Raw genomic sequence first — 24,925 nt, 5'->3', positions numbered from 1 at the left:
ATTATTAGGCTGTTATTGGCCAATCTGTAATTGTTATTATACAAGCAAAGTACCGTAATTGAACCTTTTCATTTATAAGTTGCATGCTAAAATATACTTGGGCTTATAATTCTACAGATTTTCATTTTAATTTGTGAAAAACCTTTTTACTTGTTTAGCCAGACCGATGTTTTTAGCAATATATTAAGTCATTCTGTTGCAGGTCAAGTAGGAGAGAAAGTTTATGGTTTTCCCAGAGTGTTGTTTTGTATATTGTTTTAAAAAAATTACAGGAACTATAGGAATTCAGATAGCTACATATCTCATTTTACATTTTCATGTTCTATTCACTCATACTGTATCTTAAAGTTGACATAATTTGATTGTTCTTTTGTAGAGTTTTTCCATAATATTAATATAGTTAATTCTTTTCTTGCTTTAAAAATTTTGAGGTGCAGATGAGATGGCTCTGTGAGTACAGCTGCTTGCTATCAAGTCTGAAACCATGTGGTGGAAAGCTTACACTCTAAGCTTTCCTCTGACCTCTGTATACAAACACACACTGAATATAATGTAAACAATATTTTAAAGAGACTCTTCTTTTTTGATATGTCCATTGGATTATTTTCTTTGTCACGTCAGTGTTCCATTTACCCTCCTCAATGGCAAGGAGAAGGTCCTTCTTAAGGCTCTATGATGTCTTTTTTCTGTGAGTCCTCTGACCAACCATTTCCCTTAAAGGGATTCCTGGATTCCTATTTCCTTGTTCTTTTCATGACATTTGCTATTGGCTTCTCTAGGTTGTTCTTTGGAATTTACTCTTATCATCAGCTTTGGAAGGCAAGAATAGGTCAAAATTGTATTAATAGAGGACAGTTGGGTGCTCAGATTTCAGTTACTTTGTTCTCTAGGTTGAGCAGAAACTAATTTTTGTCTTTATAAACAAGAAAAAACTTATGAACCCATATGAACCTCTTTATAAATTATCCTGTTTTCTAATATGTTGGAACTCATTATGTAGACTAGGGTGGGCTTAAACTCATAAAATATGCCTGCCCTTGCTTCTGAAATGCTAAGTTTAAAGGTGTGCACCACTGTGCATGGCCCCAACATTTTTTTTCTTATTCTCAGTTATCCAGTTTTAATATCAAAAGATGAGGAAAGAGAAAATATAATTTGGTAATGATACTGTTTAAATAGCTAATATTCATACTTTTACAAATGGAATTTTATCTATTTTGTCTTTAGCTGTAGTGAACCAATGGCAGGCACGTCCGTTACTTTTATATATTTATGGCTATTTTTCAAATCTTGGATTAAAAAGTATATTATTTTGAATATTTTGAAATTGGAGAAAAGCCACCTAATGTCTTGCAGTCTCAGTGCATTTGCTGTCTTGAGTTCTATAATGATTAAAATAGGTTTAGCATTATAAAACACAATATTTAAAGGGTAAAGGTTGTTTTATAAGATGGATATACAGTATTGTAATTTTAGGGTCAGGATTAAATCTTTCAATAAAATTAAGGTGTTATAATTGAAGTTTCACTCTGCTTAAACATCTAAGTTCTAGTCTGCTTATATTTTAAAGCAGAGTTTAATTTTGCCTTTGCACTTTGGTTGTATGAAGACAGTAAATTTAATAGAGTTTTTGAGACTGCCTTATATTTTTCAGTAAATGACTTTTATTTCAATCAACTTTCATTGCACTCCAAATGCTTTATTTAAATGCTTGAATCTTTACCCAAACTTTTTTTCCCTTTCTTTTCCATAGTATTTTAATCACCTTCATGTCCCATTCCTTTTTGATAACTGTTCTTGTATCTACCCACATGCTCTCAACTTTGTGTCTTATCTTTTTTGTTGTTGTTTTTTAAATAAACCATGGAGTCCAGTTTGTTCTGTTGATAGTTTCATGGGTTTGAGGCCCCCGACTGGAGTATGGCTGACCAATCATGGACCATTTCTTAAAGAAAACATTATCTTTGCCAAGAAGCCATCAACTGTCAGTAGCTCTTGGTTTGGGGGCATGTCATGAGCTCCTGTGTCTCCTATGCTGGAACGTTGACCTTCTCTTCTTCATCCTTCTCCTCCTTCCTTCTTTCTTCCTCCTCCTCCTTCCTTCTTCGTCTTCTTCATCATCTTCATCTTCATCATGTTTTTTTTTTTTTTTTTTTTTTTTGAGACAGGGTTTCTCTTAGTAGCCCTGACTGTCCTGGAACTCACTCACTCTATAGATTAGGCAGTACTCAAACTCAGATCCACCTGCCTCTGCTTCTACCACCCTGGTGCTGGAATTAAAGGCGTGAGCAACCACTGCCTGGCTGACTTGGTTACTCTTGTCCAGGCAACCACGGCTAATGTGAGTTCATGAGTGCAGTTACCTTGTCATGTCTACAAGATACTTTTTTCACTCGGGTTTTCCCTAGCTTCTTGCTCTTAAAAATCTTTTTGCCTTCTCTTTTGTGATGGTCCTTGAAGCTTGGTGGGGGGTGGTGATAAAGATGTCCTATTTGTGACTGAGCATTCCATCTCCATGAACACTTACTCTCTGTAGGTTGATCAGTTGTGAGTGTCTGCATTAACCACTACATACTGTGCAAAGAAACTTTATGAGAAGGATTGATAGGTACACTAGTCTGTAGGTATAGAGTTATGAATTTACAGGATAGTTTGATATTTTGTCCTCTTAACAACACAGTAGTAATCGATTTACCCCCTGGGGCCTGTGAGCACATCACCCATGGGTTTTTAGCTGGATTAACAGGACCAGAATGATTTTCCTTTGTGGACTGGGTCTTAAATCTGATCAGAAAGCAATTGTTTACCCTTGTAACATTTCATGCTGCTATTGCACCCATGGGTATATCTTGTAACACTGGTCATTGTGGTTCACAAGGTTCTCAGTTGGGTAAAGCTGTTGCTAACTTCCTCCCAGCAGCCTACATCAGCTCTTTCTGATAGTATGAAAGTTGTCTGACAAGAAACAAGCTTCTTGGTCAGTACCCACTTGATTTCTACATGTCCTGTGATGTCTTCAACAATTGTGTCTTATCAAGTTCTCATGTTAAACCAAGAGCAGAGGTAGTAGCCTATATTGGGGTGTGGGGTGTCTTTTGGTTACTCATGACCAACAACATGATGTATCTGTCCGTTTGCATTTGGCAACATAAAGCTTCTGGGAGGGAGCACTATCCTTTGTGTAGGGTAACTCGAATTCAACTCCTGTATATGAGTAAATAAATAATATGTAGGCATATAAAATAAAACATGTTTCTATATGCTTTCCACAGCATCTTTAGTGTTATCCAAGTCTTTATTCAGCTTTTATCTTCTTAATGTTCATAAGATTTATCTGAGCTCTTCATTTAAAATAGAAAATTTGCTATATGGTTAGTGCTTAGTTTGGAAAGTGACTGTTTTGAAGGAGCAGACTGGTTATTATTATTTAGCTTCAAATTTCAAAGATCTGGCTGCCCTTTATGTAGCAGTATGTTTTCCTGAGTCAAACTTCAATGTATTGTATGTATGTATGTATGTATGTATATATATACATACATATAGAGTGTGTGTGTGTGTGTGTGTGTGTGTGTGTGTGTGTGTGTGTGTGTGTGTGTTTGAGCACCTGGATCCTAAGAGTTAGTTCCAATTTTCCAGCCATTGGCTCTTGAGCTTTTGTAGAATTTAGGTGACCTGGTATCCTGAAAAGTTCATTTGAAATATTCAGATTCCTTCTACCAAATTCTCCTAGACAGAGTTTTGAGATACCTATATATCTATATATCTATATATATCTATATATCTATCTCAGGATACTGTTGACTTCAAGATCCTGCTGCCTCAGCCTCTGAGTGTTAGTATTAATAGGCAAATCATGCTTGGTGAAAAATAAAACAGATTTTGTGTTTGGGTATGTGTGTGTGCTAAGGCATTGTCTAAGAAGGTCTTAGGACAACTTGGATGTTAGTTTGCTTTTCCATCTTGTTTGAAAAAGTCACTTATGTGTTACAAATGCTATACCAGCTGGCATGAAAGCTTCTGAATATGTTCCTTTCTCTGCTTCTCATTTCCACGTAAGGATATGTTGCTGGCATGACAGATGATGCACGGCTGCTTCTGTTGGCTAGTGTGGTTAGTTCAATATTTGTACTAAAATGCCAATATGATTTCTGTATAGAAAATAACTAGAAGAAATAATGGTAGTTCTTAGTTTTCTTAAGCATGTTGCTGAATACTTTTCTGTTAGGATTCCTTGCAATTGTAATAATGAGGTTCTTGAATTAAGGATAAAGTAGTTGATTCTTACTGGTGCTGTTGTGACAGTTGTTTCATGGAATTATTGTCTGCGATACTTCGAGGAATGATAGCTCTACTTAAAGATTTAAATAGAAATGATTTAAGTTTATGCTTTGCTTGTGTCATTGTAAATGGAAAGCTTTGGCTGATCTTGACTTGATTGAGGTCTAAACCTAGAGAACTGTCAGTTTTTATTTGCTCATACAGACTGAACTGAATATATGGTAAACAGACTGAAATAAAGAATGGGAGTGTGTAGTGTGTTGTATGCTTTCCATTATGCATATGTTCAGAAATAAGACATCTTTATTACTTGCTAAGTGTAGTTTGTAGGGTATGATGACTTATAATACCCTATAGCTAAAGTTCTTAAAATTTCTAACATTCTCAAACTTTTTTGTAGAAATTCCATTTTGGTAACTTTCCACTGGTGATTATTATCTTTTTGTTTTGTTTTGTCTTTTTGAGACAGGGTTTCTCTGTGTAGCTTCGGAGCCTATCCTGGCACCCGCTCTGTAGACCAAGCTGGACTTGAACTCACAGAGATCCGTCTGCCTCTGCCTCTGCCTCTCAAGTGCTGGGATTAAAGGTGTGCACCACCACCGCCCGGCGATTATTATCTTAAGATATCAGGTTTTCAAAATTACTAGTTTTCACTAGTAATTACCACTAAAATAATAAAATTACCACTAAATAATAAAAAAAATATGTTGGGATCAAATTAGTTGGCTGTTCTGTTGCATTAGTCTAACTGTTGGATTTATTGTGCTAAAATACGAAACTAGAATTGGTGGAAAATATATACAACTCAAAGGGCACCTAGGCTTAGGTTTTGAAGCAGTCAAAACTCAAACTCATTCGAAGTTTAGATAATTTTTTGAACAGTTGAGTTTGTTGGAATAGACTACTTATGATAAATTCTCAGATAAATCTAAGATCTTAATTGCATCTGATAAATGGGATTATTATGGCTAATCATTGCATGAAAGAATACTATTGTAGTCAGCTGAGGAAGACACTCCATACCAATCTGTGACCTTTTCATGTACGACAGCACACTTGTGCACATGTTCACACACATGCTCACATACAATAAATGTTTTTCAATCTGTATTTAATTTGCCTTAAGATTAGGATTTTTTGTTGTGATTCTTGCAGTTTTTTCTGTTTGTTTTGTTTTACATTTTTTTTTTTCCTGAGACAGGGTCTCACTGTGTAGTCCTGGAACTCATGTATAAAGCAGTCTGGTCTTGAACTCACCTGTCTCTGCCTCTGTGCATTCTAGGATCAAAGGTGTGTGCCACCATGCCTGCTAGGAGGATTGTTCTTTTTCTTTTTTAGTGTTGTTAATAGGTACTGAACCCCAGAGTCTTATACTGACCTAATGATCTACAAACTCAACTTAAAAAGAGTTTTAAAAGCATACAGACAACACACAACTTTCAAATAGCTTAGAATAGATTAAGTAGGTATTATATTTTGCACTAATAATGGCTTTTCATTTTCTGTGTCCTTTTTATTAGTGGGCAACTGCTATAAGTATTAGCTCTGTCACTCAAGAAGTAATTGTTTATATCCTTTTTCTTTTTGGTGCAAGAAGTACGAAGTAACTCTCAAAAACCTTAAGGGCATGACAAAACAAATTATAGGGTATACATTAATTTTGTTTTTCACAGCTTATAGGATTAGAAATATTGTTTTTATAAACTGGGAAAATAATAGAAAGAATTAAAAGAATTGGTAAGAAAGGGACAAGGAGAAAAATAGTAAAATGAACAAAAAGCAAGTAGGAAGGAATCATTAAAAAAACAAGAAAAAAATATAGTACAAACTATTACAAGTGGGATAAACTAACTTTTTACAATAAAATAGGATTAGACAGTTTGTACAGAACATACACATTAAATTTGACTAGATGATCTTGAGAATAAACGACAAGATAAATTATACAGAAAGCTGTTGGGAATCCCATAATGCCTAGCTTGATGGTATTTAAAACTAAAAAATAGTAAATGAGACAGATTTTAATTAGAATGCATATGAGGAATGATGATTTACAAGGCGATGTGTATCAAATTGTAAAAAACAAAAACATAAATGTGAATTTTTTCCAAAAGAAAATTTTTAGAACTCAGTAATAGATATATTACAGTACCTTTCTTAGTAACAAGTCAAGTGACTAACTCTTCACTCTAGATTTTTATTTAATTGAGTTGACAAGTTGTATTCCAGAACCAAAATGTATCTTCTTTATTACTCAGGAAAATTAATCATGCCTTTTTTTTCACAAAGAAAATTGCAGGTGATTCAAAACAATAGAAATAGACAACATTAGATTTTCTGCCTTTTGTGCAAGTAAACTTTCATTAAGTAATAAAAATAAAGAGGGAATTTGGTAATTTTTACATTTTCTCTAATAATTCTTAGGTCAAACAAAAGCTACATTTCTAAGATAGTGTGCCTAGATAATATAACATCAGTGTACATAGTATTTTTCCTTTCTCTATTTTGATAAACTAATAGTGTATTCTGGTTTCAAGAAGATACCTAAATGACAGTGACACATTAAAATATTTTTCTTGATCTTTAGTAATATGGACAGTACATTGCCTGATTTAAAACAGGACTGTAAAAAGGCTGAGTCTTGGCAATTTTACTGTTCCCAATCCTGTGGACTTTATTAATAGGTACATATTGATCGTAAGTTATTTGGGTGCATACATGGAAAAATCTTCTAATTTCTTTATATGTTAGGTGTTCCATGTGATAATGTTGCTCTTCAACAGAAACTTGCAGTACCTGAATGGGGAAGAGAATTAAATTGTTGGAGTAGATTGATTGAACTGTATAAAATGTTCAAAGATCCCTCTGTCTGTTTTTCCTCTTTTACCTTGCTTTGACTTCTTCATCTACAAATAAGGATGTTGAACTAAAATACGAAGTTCTTTGTTAATGTTATTTGTGTGGTCATGAATCAATTCATTAACTATTAAGTATCAGCTTCCTTTCAGTCTGTAGTATCTGAAATTACATTCTGGTGGGAAAGATAAACTTAGGGTAACATGAAAGCAGAAGGGATTGGGGCTTTCTTAACTAGAGAAGGAAGGAGATAAAGGATGTTGAGCAAACTTTCACAGCACTGATCAGATGACTGACACCTAACTGGTCTTAGAGATCAGTAAGTGTTTGTCAGCTGAACTTGGAAGGACAGAATTATAGGCCGAGGATATAGAGGGTTCAGAGACAGAGACATTCTACTTTTGGAAAAATATAAATTATTCAAATGACTCTAGAATAGGCATGTGGAAGAGTAGCAAGATAACAAACACTGAGATAAATGAGAACCAAATTGTGGAAATCTTTTATGTCATAAAATAGATGATAACCGTGGAATTAGTTTTAACAATGGTACCAGGGAGCCATTGTAAGATTTAGATGAAATGAATTCAGGGATGGCATTTACAAATAAAAGTGGCAGTTTGTGAGACATGATGGAATCTTGTTACAGTAGAAATGATATGTAGATTTCCTAACAGATCCCTAAATGATTGGGCTTTCGAGGATCTGTGAAAACCCTAAAGGTGTATTTCTTAATATTTTCATGGAAAAGGGTCCATAACTTCATCAGCACATACAAGAAGGCTATTAGAGTTTTTATATTAGTAGAAAAGGTGATGAAATGACATTTACAAGCTCTGAAATTATTAATTTAAAAAGATGCTCTAATACCTACCTAATCTATTTTTTTTCCCACTTTTTTAGTGGACAAGCCAAAATCTCAGCAAATTCGGACCTCTAGTACAATAAGGCGAACCTCTTCTTTGGATGCGATAACAGGACCTTACCTCACAGGACAGTGGCCCCGGGACCCTCATGTTCACTACCCTTTATGCATGAAAGATAAAGCGACTCAGGTAAGATGAGCACATAAAACCCGTTCTTTGATTTTTTGAAACTAGAATGCAATTAAATTATCCTGGACATGAAATAAAGGCAACCAATGAAGAATCCTTTGTTTTAAAATTGCTGCATTATGGTAATTTTTGCCACTTAGATATAGAAGTTTTTAAGTTATTTAATATTTAATAAGTAAATCCTGCTTATATTACATGATTTTAGAGACATGCTGCCATTTTTGCAGTTGTTTTAAATAAAATGATTACTCTCTAATAAAATGAAGATAATGACTAGGAAATGTTTTAGAAAAAAATTTATTTTTTGAAGAAAAGTTTGCACAGGCATTAAAAAATAGCTTCTAGAGTATTAATCAGCAACATGAATTATGTTGAAAGGTTATTTTCTGTTTTAAAGGCAAGGCCAGTGAAATAGGAAATTTTTCATTTTCATATTTTCCCTATTTTAAAAGAATCCCTAGCCTATTGATTTGAAGAATATTTCCTTTCATGTCAGAAAAAAAGTATCTAAACATGTTTACTTATTATGATCTGAGTTTTGGCTATATCTTCACCAAATATTTTTTGAAAGTCACAAGTATATTAAAAAATTAAGTGATTGTTAATTGGGCATAAAGAACACATTCAGGTAGGGATAAAAGGTAGTAAGTAGATGTTAGTCTAGGGATTATGTAAATGGAAGGGCATTCAGAGTAAGGCCATTTGGGGCTTTATAGTTTTAAAAATAGTTTTTTGTTTGAAGAATGAAGAAGAGAGCAAGCATTTTGGACATGATCTATGAAAACCCTAATCACTTTTGTTGTCATTATGTTAGGCAAGCTTGGAAACTGAAATGAGTTGCTTTTTTATCATCCGTCCCATCACCTCTGCTTCATAATTTTGTTTGCTGCATCCTTCGCTTTCTATTGTTTTGTCAAGGAAAAGGATAAATTTGATATGGCAAGCAGTGGGATTCTCAGAAGAAATAATTTGCACATCTTACAGATATGGGCCTAGACATTTAGAGGGAGACAGAGACAACTGGGAACCATATTCTAGAAGAGCTGGATTCACAGTTGTGAAAGAGCGTAGGTATAAAGGATAAAAGAAAACAAGTTGAATGATTCAGAACATAGTTTTGGGAAGTCACACAAAAGGAGGAAAGAACTAGTTTTATACATTTGGAAACAAGTAGAGGGAGCAAACATTTACTAACTATATGCTCTGTACTTTTTGTTTTATTACCTGTATCTTGTTTAATTTAATTTAATTATACTGTTTAATATTACAGTATAATTCAAATGGGAAGCAGGAACTCAGAGAAGCAAAATGACTTGCCTATGATCAGGGAACTAAGTCATATTAAAACTAGATTTCTTATACAGATCATCTCTGGCTGGTATGGTACTGAAAATAGTTGCTATTCTTTTTAGATTGTATCTCTACCAAGGCAAGAAAATCTCACATTTACTAAACATATACTTTGTGCTGATACTGTCTAGAAATAATCTGTTATTTATCTTTTAAAAGAACTCTGAGAAACAGGAGGCTTAAGAACAAAAAGCAGAGAGAAGAACTGGATAGTATACTCTTAGAGGCCAAAAGAGAAAACATTTCTAAGACAGATTAGTGACTGATGCTAAAGAGAGGTCAAAGAAAATATAGAGACCTAGGGATTAAGGGCACTTTGTCTTACAGACTATAGAATTAGTGTTATGGTTGGGTAAAATGCCAAGGTATTTGGAAGTGGAGAATAGTGTAGAGGTAAAGAAAAAAGTTCTGGCTACGTTTCTTACATGTCTCTTTATCTGAAGGTTGGTATATTGAAACTTAATGCATTTTTATGTGATTAAATATGATACTTAACATGTAGCAAATGCTATAAATACACTAGAGTGTTAGCATTAACTGTAGAAAAGCCACTTTTTAATATTTTGTGGGGTCTTTAACAAATATGAGCACCCATTTATAACATGTATATATATTATATAGTTACATAAAATGTGGCTCATCTTCCAACTTTGACAAATAAATATTCATAGGGATCAGAAAGTTGAGTTTGAACTGGGAGTTCTTGGATTCCTCAGAGTTACATGGCAGAATATGTTCATATGGGCCAAACCATCCAAAGTCTAAACTATTCTCTTCTTATCCTATACCATATTCTGTATTTGAAATGACTTTGTACATTTATAGGTATTTTAGATACACCCCCCCCCCCCACACACACACACTATCCTCACAATGAGATTCTATCCATATTCTTGGGAAATAAGACCCAGGAAGGTAGGTCCTTTCAGATTGTGGAGGTCAGGCATCCTGATGTTTAGTTCTAAATAGACCCATATGTATCTCCCTACAATAGGGATAGATTTGTGGTATGCATGTGCTTGTTCCTGAGGATCCTTTTACCCTGCATATGTCTAGAATAGGGTCAGAGTAATTTCCTATAAGTCTTGGGGGACAGAAGGGGAGCTTTCCATGCCTGGGTCTGGATATAGGTCATTTATTTGAAATTTGACCTTGAAAGGAAAGTAAAACATAAGCCTTAACTCTTAGGTGATGAATTTAAGGCCTAGAAGCAGTAACTAATGGATACATGGTTACATAACTGGTTAGGTATGAAGAGATTCCAGCCCAAATTGGGCTGATTCTTAGGCTTTTGTTCTTTCTTCACTTCTTCTCAAACAGTCACTAATTTATATAGCATTTAATGTAGTGTTTGCTTCACATGCCCAAGAAATGTTCTTGCTCCCCAAAGCATCTATATGTTTAATTGAAGATACAGGAGAGGAACATATACAAGTTTACTTTTATTGCTGTATCTATTATTAATGGATTTATTCTTGCACTCTTGTGGGAATAATTTTTATTTTAAATTTGATGAATGTCAATTGGGTATATCATATGTACTCATCTTGCTATAGATATTAAATATTTACCTTCCCTTTGTAAAAGGCATTTATAATAATTTCTTCCTTTTGTATTGGCTATGTTTTAAAATTAACTGATAATTAATGGCTAGAGAGAAATTCTTCAAAAATGTGTGGGCCTTTAAATATATACATTTTCATAACTTCTTTGGATACTAACAACACTTACAATGTAGTGTTTGCATTTTTCAGTTGTATCCATACATCATTTAACAAACAATGGAGAAATATTCTAAGAAATGTGTCATTGTGCAATTTTGTCGTGAATGCAAATCTAAATGATGTTAGTCAATTGCTGGCCCTTCACATCTTGGTGAAGAGGTTCTTGAGGCTCAGATTGACAGAATAGCATGCTGTTTTACAGTAGACTTTTTAATATGGAAGTGTATGACCTTATGATAAAGTGTAGTATTTGTAAGTAAGTAATCGTCTATTATCAGTTATTACATATATAACATGATTATATAGACTGTATGTTTATGCAGCTGTGGATAATGCAGTATTTGTTTTCACTTAACATCACCATAAATGTGAAATGTATTTTGTGATCATGTTAAAAGCACTATGACTAGGCAATGGGAATGTTTTCAATCCCATTAATAATTTTATGGGTTCCCTGTTGTATGGGTCCTTCTATATTTACTTAAATATGGTTTTGCAATGCATGACTATATGCAATATATTATTAATCATAGTCACTATGAAATGACTTATTTTAAGTTTTGATGCCCTTTGGACCAGCTTTGTTCCAGTCTCTGCCTCTAGCCTCTCACAACTACAATATTATTCTGCTCTATGAATTGAATATTGTACATCTGCGTAGATATTTAGGTTCAGATATGAATACATTTGTCAAAGTTTATTCTAATGTGCATGTGTGTTTTACCATATGATTGCTAACCTTGAAAATAGAGACTATAGCTGGGTGTTGGTGGCGCACGCCTTTAATCCCAGCACTCGGGAAGCAGAGGCAGAGGCAGGCAGATCTCTGAGTGTGAGGCCAGCATGGTCTCCAGAGCGAGTGCCAGGATAGGTTCCAAAGCTACACAGAGAAACCCTGTCTCAAAAACCAATATATATATAGTATATATATTATTATATTATCGAAACACACTGAACTCTGAGCTGTTTCTAGGTAAAGTATAATACTGTCTACTTTGAAATGAATTAAAAGTAAGTTTGTTGGATAGATGAATACATATGTGATAAAGCAAATATAGAGAAAACTATAGGAATCTACGAGCATTATGAGTCATTGAGCTCACCCTACTCTGTATGTGTGCGTGGGGGCGGGGTTGCTATAGTTGAGACTGAACCCTTAGTATTCTGCTTGGGAGAGAAGTATTACCCTTGAACCACACCACCAGTTTTTAACTTTTCTATTTGAAAGATTTCTTAGATTTTTCAAAAGGAAAAAAATTGTCATCCCCCTCAGCTATTTTGGGTAGTACATGTGTGTAATCCTGGGGCAAGAAGACTGCAGATTTGAGGCCAATCTGGGTTACATAGTGGGACCCTTACTAAAAGAAAACAAAAAACAACAACAAAAAAACCCCACCACAGCTCATTGAACTGTAATCCACACATTTGTATCCTTTTCTGTAAAGTTGATATCTGATTGACATGATCACCTATTACTCTGAGTATTAGAAGTAAGGCTTACTAATTTTGAAAGTCACTGGAGAAGTTTATTAGTTTAATCTGTTTAGCTTAGTAGAAAGAAGAACTAAAAAAAAATGGTAAAATTTTATGAAACTGTTTTCATTAGCCTTGGAAGCATAATGCTTTTTAAAGAAAGACTATAGCCTCTTAAAGTTTAACACTTGGGGGCTAGAAAGATGATTCAACATTTAAGAGCACTTGTTCTTGCAGAGGGCACAGGTTGGGTTCCTAGCACTCACTCAGTGGCTCACAACCATTTGTAAGTCCAGTTTCAGGGGACCTGATACCCTTTTCTAACATCTGCAGGCACTAGGAACAAACACGTGCACAGACATACATGTAGACATATACTCATACACAGAAAATAAAAATAAATCTAAATATTAACTTGGAGTTTAAGGTTACTGTATTCAAGCACTAGGAACAGTTTCTTAGCCTTTGCCCCACAGCATATATAATTTCTTACCTTATTTTAAATATGTGTTTGAAACTGTGGTGCACATATATATGTGTATATATTAGTCTGCAGCAATAACCAAAGGTGTTTCCTATGATTTTGAAAGTATAGTAATGATTATGGCCGTTTGCTTTAAATAGCTGGTAATATATTTTTCTGACACATGAAAGTACCAGTGTCCTTTTCTCTTCCATCCTTCTGGGTCACTGAGTGACAATGACAAGCATAAACTTCTTACTGACCTTATCCTTGTGGTACGGGCAGAAAAATACTTTATAGTTCTAAGCTATTTATGTGTGAAAGTTTTAATAATTACTATCTCATAATCCGTTGTACTGATATGCAGTATATAACCACTTCATACAATTTTATAGGCTTTTTGGAATATGGTCTTACTTATTTTAATCAAAAATTTGCAAAAATTTGTTTGAATGTAAAATTAGTGTCAAAGAATAAATAAACAGGATAAAGTACTAGAAGTCATACCCCTCCAGTTTTGTTAGTAACTTAAATTTACTTGTTTCCATTTAAGAAAAAAGTCTAAAGTCCTGTTCACCTTTGAGCTTTACTTTGGTCTTCTTTCTCATTCAGTAGAGGTAATTTTCTCTGTGTGAGTAATCTACCTAAATACAGGCTCGGGCCCTGTATGTTATTGTTCTATAGCTGACTTCAGCTTTATTAAATTCATCTTATACTATTTTCTGCTATAATATTTCTGTGAAACTATCAGTTTTACCATATTGGATCTTACCCAAGTAAGGATTATCTATTTATTCAGTTGTTATTGTCCTTTAGAACAAAAATCTAAAGTCTTCTTATAAAATCAACTAATGTTTTTCTTAAGCTCATATAGTTTAGTATTTTTTCTTGTGGTCTGTTACTGTAATTCAGGCCTTTGATTATCTTGTAATTTATTTGCACTGTATTTCAATTAGAATGGTTGTTGTTTCTGATAAGTTTTTAGATAACTTTTCTTTGGCTTTCCAGACATGATGATGTAAACAATGATTATGTCTTCTTTTTTTTTTTTTTAACCTATTCCTTGTTTTATATCTTTTCTTGGAACTTCATGTTCTGTTAATACTTTTAATCATTTATATTGTTGATTATGCTAGCAAATATTGTTCTTGTCTCTAAGCAAATTTATTCAGTGGGCATTATTTTGTTGTGATATATGTAGCTTTGTGTGTATACTTCCGGTGTTTATATTCTGATTTTACTAATTTTGTTTCTTGTTTATTCATGAAGGATTGCTCATATGTCAAAAGATTGCTTATGTAACAAGTGCCATTTCATTGCTATAGATTATAGCATTCTATAATATAAATATCCCTTCAAAATATTTTATTCCATGCTGGAAGTTGAACCCATTATCTTAAGCATGAGAGACAAAAAATTCCACCTATGTGATATCCCAGCTGTAGTGAGTTTCATTAATAGACTATTATTTGGTTGTTCATTACCTTTTCAGAAAAATGATTTGTTTACAGAGACTTAAATATACAATAGTGCATGAATTATTTATGATATTAAATATTCAGAAGTTCATCATTCAGGCCTAAAGTTTTGTTTAAGATTTCTTTCCTTTATGTTTTACCATGATATAAATACTATTTAAATTATTTGATACTTGAGTTTGAAAGAATTTTAGTCTATGAAATTTGCTAGCCTCATATGTTTATAGATTATAGCTCTTTAGAAAAAAAATCTTCATTTTTGTCACAAGTCTTTATCTTCGTTGGTTATGTGGAAAGTAATTTCAGTTCATGTATTCTTTGAGCCAGGCACTGGCAAGAGGAACCTTTGAGCCTGGAGTTTGAGAACAGCGTTGGCAGTATAGTAAAGCCCTATCTCAAACAACGCTCCACAGCTTGTGTCTATCAAGGATAAGAAATGAGTTGTCTGATCTGAATGATCCTGGAAGTAGTGGAACATGCCTTTAATCCTAGCACTCAGGAGGCAGAGACAGGTGGATCTCTGACTTCAAGACAGCCTGGTCTACAAAGAGAGTTCCTGGACAGCCACGGCTACATAAAGAAACCTTGTCTCAAAAAACAAAACAAAAAAACCTCATAAAGTGAAGTTTTGAATGTAATTCTTGTATATGTGTGCTCTTTTTCTTTTTTTTTCCTTTTGTTTACAGTATATCTTTATATAAAATGTTTTTCATACAATATATTTTTTCCATTCATTTATTTAGCTCATAAATAAAGTCATGCACAATTATGATACATAATACAGTATGTTCACAATGGCATGGCTGAATTAACCCAATTAACATGTTATATCACACATATTCATCATTTTTGTTTTGAGAACACTTAAAGTATACTATCTTACAACTTTTAAAATATATGCATATTGTTATCAACCATATCCTCAAGAGTCCATGCCTCTTGTCCAACTGCAGTTTTATATCTTTAAACCATTCGTTTCCCCATTGTTAAGAGACCCACATTGAAGCCTAATAGCCACAATTCTGCTCTCTGTTTCCATAAGTTCATCATTTCTAGGTTACACATAAAATTGAAATTGTGTGACTTTTGTCTTCCAGTGTGTCACTTTTTTTTTTTTTTTGGCAAACATATAACTTTACTGCTTACTAAAGATGAAATCAAATTTGCATGCACAGTTGAGCACTCACTGAAACACCTTGGATTCATCTTACATTAAGGTCTTCAATCCATTTTTAGTTGTTTTTTGATAAGATGAGAAGTAGGGTGTTAGTGTTACTCTTCTATGTGTGGCTATCTAGATTTCTGAGCACTTTTTGTTGAAGTGGCTAACCAAACAGCCCAGTTAATAAATGGCCAAATTAAGTGAACAGTTTGCAAAGATGAAGTACAAAGAGCCAACAAATGTAAAAAAAAAAAAAAAAATTCAGCATTCTTAGTCATCAGGAATAAATCAAATCAAATGAAAACATTGGGGTTCTTTTTTTAGCCCCAGTTACTATCATTAAGAAATCAGCATGCCAGTGAACATGGGGATGGTGGCAATGTGAATTAGTGTAGGCACCATGGAAATCAGTATGGAGTTTCCTTAAAATACTGAAACTACCATATGATAATTATGCAGTTCCTACTTGAGAGTTATCTAAGACAACAGGTGATATATACATGACCTGCATGTCCTTGTTTATTGGAGCACTGTCCACAATAATAGCCAGGTTATGAAATCAGCCTAGATATTCATCAACAGTAAACAGATAAAATGTGATGCACATATGTATACCCATAAAGATGGAGTTTTATTTAGCCATAAAGAACAAAATGTTGTTTGAAGGGAAGTTTATGGAACTGAAATTCATTAATTGAAATGTCGAGTCAGAAAGACAATTATTGCATGCTTTTTCACATAGAAAGATGCGAGACTTAATAGTTGTATATATATATATATATATATATATATATATAATCATTTATGTATGATATAAAAGTAGATGTTGATCTTGGAAAATTTTGGAAATGAATGTAATCTAAGTACATGATATACTTGAATAAAAATATCCTTAAGAAACCAATGGGACTGTCCTTAGTACAGCTAACTATATACCTAAAAGGAACAAAAATGTTTCTGTCTGAACCAGGACCCTGACTACTTTGGTAGTAGACAACTCCTGACATACCTAGGGTTATAGTTTAGAATTAGCTCATAATTTAGGAATAATGTGAGAAAGAATTATGCGTCCCTGGATGCTAATGCTTATTTTGTGTAAATTATTGGTTTTTAGATGAGAAGGACAATGTAAAACATCTGAAAAGGTTTCTATACTTCTGGACACTAGAGGATAACTCTTTTACCTATTGCAGTGAAGATTATGCAAAATAATTCATGTGAAGATAACATGGTTATCTAGAACATAAGATACTGACAAATACTAGCTACTGTACTTTTTCCTTTTTAATCGTGTGTGTGTGTGTGTGTGTGTGTGTGTGTGTGTGTGTGTGTGTGTGTGTGTGTGTGCGCGCGCGCGCGCTTTTGCCTGCACTTGTATGTCGGGGCACCATGGATGCATAGGGCCCACAGAGATGAGAAGACGGCATAGGATCCTCTGGAATCTGACTTAAGTTGTTCGTTTGTTTTCATGGTTGTTACCCACCATCTTGGTGCTGGGAACTGAGCCAAGGTCTTCTGTAAAAGCAATACTGAGCTGTCTGTCCAGGTGCATCATCTGCCTTAGTGGTAGAATATAATATTTCACTGCCATCAAGGTTAAATACAATGATGCTAAAGAAAATATCAGAAAATGTTTTTGTTATTATTAGGGTCAACAGTTGATTACGCCATTATACAATTAGGAACAGTAGGTCTGATCTATGAGTAAACGGTTTAAAGATGACAGATTATCTCAGAGCATGAAAGGGCTCTGAAATTCTGTAATTGCTACAGGGTCAGACAGAATTCTTTCAGTCAGCTATTGTATGTTTTCTCTGTAATTTTACAAATAAGAAATGGTACTTTAGACTTACAGATTCAAGTCTGTAGAGAGTTTCTATTATGAAAATTTCTCCTTTGGCTGTTAAGTTTGTCATTATCTGGGCATGGCTAGCTTTTATGACTTCAGTGGGAGTTTTTGGAATGGTGTAAAAGTATTTGGCAGTATATAGTGGTTATCTGTGTTACTCATTTTCAGGCACATTAAAAGTATTATTTATTAAAACCTTGCAACGTAAATGAATAAGGTTTATGTGGTCAATGTGGCAGATATTATGTGAGTACTTTTTTTTTTATCAATAGTCTTATAGATAGATTGGGTTTTTTAGACTTGTTTAGATGCATAAAAGGTTGCTTTTCTCATCCTTGATAGTGGAGGTAGTTTGGATTGAAAGAGGAACCTGCTAAAATATAGTGACCAAAGAACATGGTATTATGTACAATAATAAAAATATTGAGGACTGTGTTTTCAAAATCTGTGAGATAATGTCCTACATATTGTTAGTAAGTATACTTACTTGCAAGTGTCCAGTAATCATGTAAGTAGGGAAAGTTAAGCAGAATTTTTTTAAGTGTGTATGTATCTGAGTTTTTAGAATGCTAAATTGTATTGTATGGGAGTAGAAAATGCAGTGTGTGATTTCCTTCAATTTGTTTGGCCATGGAATCCTTTTATTAAACATTTTTACTGATATCTAGAAGCAAAAGTAGCATTTAGAAAAAATTCTAGTCCAGATAGCAGACAGAATAATGGCAGTTGGACCTGTGTCTTACTGATACTAAAGGAAAGAACCTTTCTGTGTGTGGGTGTGTGTGTGCGTGTGCGTATGTGTGTGTGTGTGGAGAGAGAGAAAGAGAGAGAGAGAGAGAGAGAGAGAGAGAGAGAGAGAGAGAGAGAGAGAGAGAGAGAGAATGAGAATGAGAGAGAGAGAGAGAGAGCGCTACTTGGAAGAAATCTAAAAGTATTAAGTCATGCAAAACCTCAAAATTTTGATTAAATGGTCACACAGGAGTAATTCTATAAAAATTATTAAAGATACTGTTATTTGGAAAACTAAATTATTTTCAGGTTGTCCTAAGATTGAGCATGGGAAATTTTAATAATTTTTGATATATAGTTAAATATATTATTTCTTACCCTTGCACTTGCCTGGTGAATAAATTTCTGTCAGTTGACTCAACAACCTCCTTAATAGTGGACCCTTTAAACAGCTTTTCTATGTCTAGTTGGTATTCATTTGGCACTAGTTTGGTTTTGGACAATTGTTACTTTAAAAGATAGTAATTATTTTAAAGTTGCTCATAGCATTTTGAACTATGTAAAATCTAATGATGGCTTCTTTATCATCTCAAGGACAGCCACAGCATAAACTTGTTTTTAGCATTCAGTACAAAGGCATTTTAATTCCACATGTATTTATTGTGGTAATCATTACTCATTGCCTGTCTCCTAGTTTTTACATTATACTAGGCTTTCTCATATGTTGAAGTGTGGTATTTTATTTTTTTTACAACTCCAAAATTTCTTAAAACTTAATGACCATATGTGAAGTTAAATGCTTAGTGTTATACTTTATTTAATATCTAATAATGCTTAAGTAAATAAAAATTATGTATTGTAAAATTATTCTGATACATAGGTTAGTTTCTAAAATAGCTGCATTAGATCCATTTATAAGTCAATATATTTCATTATATTTGCTTTTAATCCTTTTCTATTAAATGTTTTTAAATAATTTTTAAGTGAAGATGCCTAATACTTTGCCTCAAAGTACTCTTGTTAACATTCTCTTCTAGTAAAATTGACCCTCTGGCTAGACATTTGTTATGTAAGCGTGTAATATAAATGTTTTGAAAGTTGTCTTCTGTCTGTTTTTAGTAGAAATTCTATTTTGTATTTAGTTTGTTCTCTTTAAAAGCTCAGTATGTAAAATACTCAGTTTTATTTGAATTTACTATGTTATTAATGCTGATATGAAAGCATCAAATGATTTTTTAAGCTAAATAACTTAGATATCTTAGATTTATCTGGTCTGATCAACATTTAAAAAATTTTAGTGGTGCTAGGGATTGCGTTTCTGTTATTTGAAATTAGGTGGTAGCAGCATTTCTGTTCCTTACATTTTGATTTGTTGGTTTTAAAGACACCTAGTTGTTGGGCAGAGGAGGGAGCAGAAAAACGCTCACATCAGCGCTCTGCATCATGGGGAAGTGCTGATCAACTGAAGGAGGTAAGTTATTTTTATTCCATTCTATAATTTGTTTTGATGTCAATGGGTTGTTTTTACTATTTTCCGATATAGTGGGACTTCTGTTTGTTATAACCTAATTTTTTCATAGTCACAGAATTGAATCTTATATTTTGGTTAAAAAGTGAGTTTTCCTTGTTTTTATAACCTTTATATTCTCAATATTTATGTGCCCTATGAGTTGTAATTTCTAGAATCAACGATGATTTTATGTAATTATCTGTTTTAGTAATCATCTTTTAGTTATCTTTATTTCCTCCTTAGCTTGCTTTTTTAAAGTCACAACAGAGGCATAGATTATAGCTTTGTACAATGATAAGGTAGTACTTCTTGTTTTATGATAGCTTTTTTATGACATCCAACTTATTATGACCCTTTGGGACCCAGTACTACAGTGGAAGCCAAATCTCGTAGAAATGATCTATTTCTTGATTTATTATGAATAGTCCAAAATATATCTATGTATATACTGTATTATTTTCCTGATAGTTTTATCCATACAAATCATAAATTTTTACCTATTTATTCTTTCCAAGCTATAGAAACCTAGAGTTAAAATATATAGTCCATCTCTTAGGTAAGCACTTCTTACAAAGATGATCATCATCCCGCTCTGCTGCCATCTTTTCAGTGGGGACAATTCATTGCTTATAAGAGAACTAGTGTAGTGGTTTTAACTGAGGTTGGCAAGTATGTTTTTGCCTAGTTTGCTTCCTACTGCTGTGATAAACACCATGACTGGAAGCAACTTGGGGAAGAAAGGATTTATTTCATCTTACAGCTTACAGAATACAGTCTTTCTTTGGAGAACCAACGCAAGAACCTGGAAGCAAGAACTGAAGTAGAAACCATGTAGGAGTGCTGCTTATTTGCTTATTACACATGGCTTGCTTAGTTTCCTTTCTTGTATAACCCAGGACCACCTCACCAGGAGTGGCATTGTTCATAGTAAGTTGGACTCTCCCATATCAATCGTTAACCAAGAAAATGCCCTATAAACTTGCCTACAGGCCAATCTGATGGAGGCACTTTCTCAGTTGAGGTTCCTTTTTCCCAGGTAACTGTAGCTTGTGTCAAGTTGACAAAATACTAACCTGCACAGTTGTTTTATATTTTAATTCAGAATTATATCACTTAATTTTGACTCAACACTTGTGTCAGTATTGTTGCCTTAAAATTCTGAAAGGTTGGCAATAAACCAGTTTTGCTGTAGGTTAAGCATAAACATTTCTCTTAAATTTTATTTTTGTGTAGTTAAGTATGCCAGTTTGTCTGTATGTGCACCACATGCTTGTAGTGCCCAGGACAGCCAGAAAGGGGCCTTAGATGCCCTCAAACTGTAGTTACTAGGAATCGGACCTGGGTCCTCTGCAATAATAGCAAGTAGTCTTAACTGCTGAGCCATCTCTTTTAGTCTCAGCATTTCTCTTGAAAGCTTTTCTTATGCGGAGCTCCAGACCTACTTATATTGACTTTATATTCTTTAGGTTGCCAGATTACTCATATACTGTGATGTCTAAACCAAATGATCTAGTAGCATATGATTTGATTTTAATTTTAGCCACTTCTTTATGTTGTGAATGTAGAAAATCTATAATTCTGGCCTGCCTCTTCCCCCAAATAATAAGTAAAAGTAGATTTTCCTAGCAGAAACAAATACATCTAGACTGAAATAGGGATACAAACTGAAGTATAGAATATCAATAATGAAAAAAATGAACTTGTAATTTTATCTCAGTTCAGTACAGTTTCAGACATATTGATGATATTTTACATAGTTGTGTTAAAACCAAGTGTATATAGTAACATATGATATATGCTACTAAAAGGGAACCGCTGAATCAGAAGAATTGATTGTTGTTCTTAGAAAACAACCATAAAGCCGAACAGTTGTCAAAGTAACTGGTTCATTACTCTAGATGTAATCAAAATAATTGAGCAATTTTATTTGTGAAAACTTGGGGCTAAAATAGTATAAGTTGTGGTATTCTTGTTCAAAATGAAATAATACTTGCAAAAGAGATTGAAGATGCCAGTGGAAATAAAACCCAGTTAGGATTGTAAAAGACTAGAACTTAAAAAAGGCGGGCCTGAACACACACACACACACACACACACACACACACACACACACACACGCGCGCGCGCATGTGTGCACGGATTTAGTAAGTTTTACAAAGTGTTCATTGAAGAAAATAAAAGCTCATTGGTAAGTTAGCATATGGTAAATTAATTGCTTTGTCAGGGTTTTGTTCAACTTTTTGTTTTATACCTCATCTCTGACATTAAGGAAGTTACTTAGTGAAGTAGTTAAGATCCTGACTGGTTCATATTTCTAGTTAAACATTAATACAGGATTACTTGCACAGCATTCTGAAGTACTAAAAAGGCTTACAAATGAAGGTCAAAGACTAGGTTTACACTTATTTTTTAGGTTTCTCAAATGCAAAAGGTACTTTATTTTCAAGTGTTGCACCATCTGTAAAATGGATATAATTAAGAGATCAAGTGGATTTGTGGGTGTTTTTGAAAAGTTAGCCTTTGATCTAGTTACTGTGACCAAAAGCAACTTACAGGAAGTCACAGATCATTGTTGAGGGGAGTCAGGGCAGGAACACAAGAAATGAACCATAGCAGAGCACTGCTTACAAGGCTGCCTTCTTGCTTGCTCCGTGGCTCATGATAAGCTAACTTTTTATACAACCTTAGTCCATTTGCCTAGGATGTTGCTACCCACAACATGCTGGGCCTTCTCACATGAGTCACAACAGTTTGTCCCAGCCATGGCCATAGACCAGTCGGACTTGGGCAGTTCTTCAGTTGAGATTCCCTCATTCCAGGTGACTCTAGGTTATGCTAAGCTGGCAATAAAAACTAATCAGAAGTCTGCTATAGTTGTTAATACTGTATTGATAGTTATAAAAACACTTCTCTATGAAAACTTACTGGTTATGAAAGTTCTTCCAAAGCAAACTGTGTGTGAGATGTTTGTCTGTGAGCTGTCTATCTGTCTCTGGGTCATTTATGTGAGATGTACATAGGCAGGCATGTGGATGTGTAGGGATCAATTTGCTTTTGCCTAAACTGTAGAACTTTTCTGGGAAGATACTTGATCTTGTTATATATTCCCTGTTTAATTTCAAAACTAGTAACAGCCTGAGATTTGCAACCAATTTCATTTTCAGTAAAATTATGTCTAGTAATTATTTAGGGAAAGGAGTGGTGTAATTCAACTTTTGTTAAATGTTTTATTCTCATTTGTTTACTTTATAAGATTTATCTTCATTTTACTTTTTATCTTGATTCTTCAGCTAATACAGATTGGCAGTTGTGTTATTTTTCCATTACTATACCAAAATATATAAGATAATCAACTTAAAAGGAAAAAAGGTTTATTTTGGCACATAGTTTTAAATATTTCAGTCCAAGATAACTGGCCTCTTTTGCTTTGGGCCTGTGGTGGCGCAACTCATCATATTGAAACGTGTGATAGAGGAGGCTTTGTCACTTCATGGTGGGTGGGAAATAAAGAAAAAGACAGGGAGGATTTGGGTACCTATATCCTCCCAGGACACACCTAGTGAACTAACTTTTTCCATGAGGCCTACCTCTTAAAGGTTCCACACCCATTGAATATAGCACCACAAGCTGAGGACAAGCCATAGTAACACATAGGCTTATGGGAAGATATTCTAGGTCCTAACTATAGTGAATTAAAACAGTGGACTACAGAATTCCATTTCTTGCTTCACATTTGAGTTTCACAACTTAATGCAAATGTATTATGCTTTAAAAACCTTTTTACCCCATGTCCGTACCTATAAGTGGCAATAGTAATAGAACCTATCTCATTCATATTCTTTTGTTGAAAAATGGAATGCAGCAGTTACTGTCTTAACAAGTGGTACAATAGCTTCTATGGTACTTTACTACTTAGTAAGTAGTTATTTGGTTTCAATGATAAATTTTAGTAGTGGTTGACACAGTCATCAAACTGGCCTACAAGGTACTCTGAACAATGGATAGAGAGTATATGTTACCAGTCAGAGTATGCATCATTAGAACATTTCAGCAAAGCCAATTGTAGTATGTTTAAAATTTTGTCACCTACATTTGACAAAGGGTAAATTCACAATATAACAAAGTCCCTTTATACAAAGAAGGTATGTTCTATCTAGTGTGTCACTTGTTACAAATGTCATTAACAAAAATTGGATATCGTGGCTATATATTTTAGAGGTCTTTTTTTCCGGTAGGTCAATTCTGGGAACCATAGCTCCCTGTTCTCTTAATATAGTATCAATATTCCTCTTTATCTAGTACCGTTTTCCTTTAGGTTTGTTAGAACATAATGCTAACCTTGGACTGTCATTTTCTCCTTCTTTTAAACAGTATTAACACATCTTACTAGATAGGTCATTGCTTCCTACTGTTCAGCTATTAGGTTCACATCTGATGGTGAGGTTATAAGTGAGTTTTTGCAGAAAAAAAACTCAAGTCTATCATGTTAAAATAAAAGACACTCCCACCCCAATCTCAGTAGTACATGCAGAGTTACAGTTTTCTTATAACTTTGCCAGAATTTGGTGCTTACTATTCTGTTTGTTGTTAACTTCCATTTGTCTGATTGTCTGAAGAGGATAATATTAAACATCTCTTCTTTGCACATTGGCCATTTGGATATTGGCTTTGCCCATGTGCTTCATTGAGTCTTTGAGTGCTTTCGGTTTCTTTAAACTTGCAGAATATATGTTGTGTCTTCCTAGGGTATAGCTTGCCTTTTTACCTTCTTACAGTATTGCCTTTCCATTTTAATACTTTATTCCCAAGCACATGCCTGCATGTGTGCGTGTGCGTGTGCGTGTGCGTGTGTGTGTGTGCGTGTGCGTGTGCGTGTGCGTGTGCGTGTGTGTGTGTGTGTGTGTGTGTGTGTGTGTGTGTGTGTGTACACACCTGTATCTGTACATGCACATCCATGGATATCAACATGCGTGTATGTGTATACTGTCACGGGTTAGT

At 34.1% G+C, this 24,925-nt stretch overlaps 1 protein-coding gene across 2 annotated transcripts in view; it reads left to right on the top strand.

Annotated features, from left to right (window-relative positions):
* The window catches only part of Glcci1 (glucocorticoid induced 1), a 72,438-nt gene that overhangs the window by 14,929 nt on the left and 32,584 nt on the right, over positions 1 to 24,925 (top strand). For both annotated transcript variants that reach the window (XM_027389906.2, XM_027389907.2), the window contains exons 2-3: positions 8,038 to 8,189; positions 19,802 to 19,888. In XM_027389906.2, the coding sequence (XP_027245707.1) occupies positions 8,169 to 8,189; positions 19,802 to 19,888 (108 nt within the window). In that variant the 5' untranslated portion in view covers positions 8,038 to 8,168. The remainder of the gene's footprint in view (positions 1 to 8,037; positions 8,190 to 19,801; positions 19,889 to 24,925) is intronic.

This window comes from Cricetulus griseus (genome assembly GCF_003668045.3).
Source record: "Cricetulus griseus strain 17A/GY chromosome 1 unlocalized genomic scaffold, alternate assembly CriGri-PICRH-1.0 chr1_0, whole genome shotgun sequence".
Taxonomy (NCBI): domain Eukaryota; kingdom Metazoa; phylum Chordata; class Mammalia; order Rodentia; family Cricetidae; genus Cricetulus; species Cricetulus griseus.
This window is presented reverse-complemented; position numbering and strand designations above follow the sequence as displayed.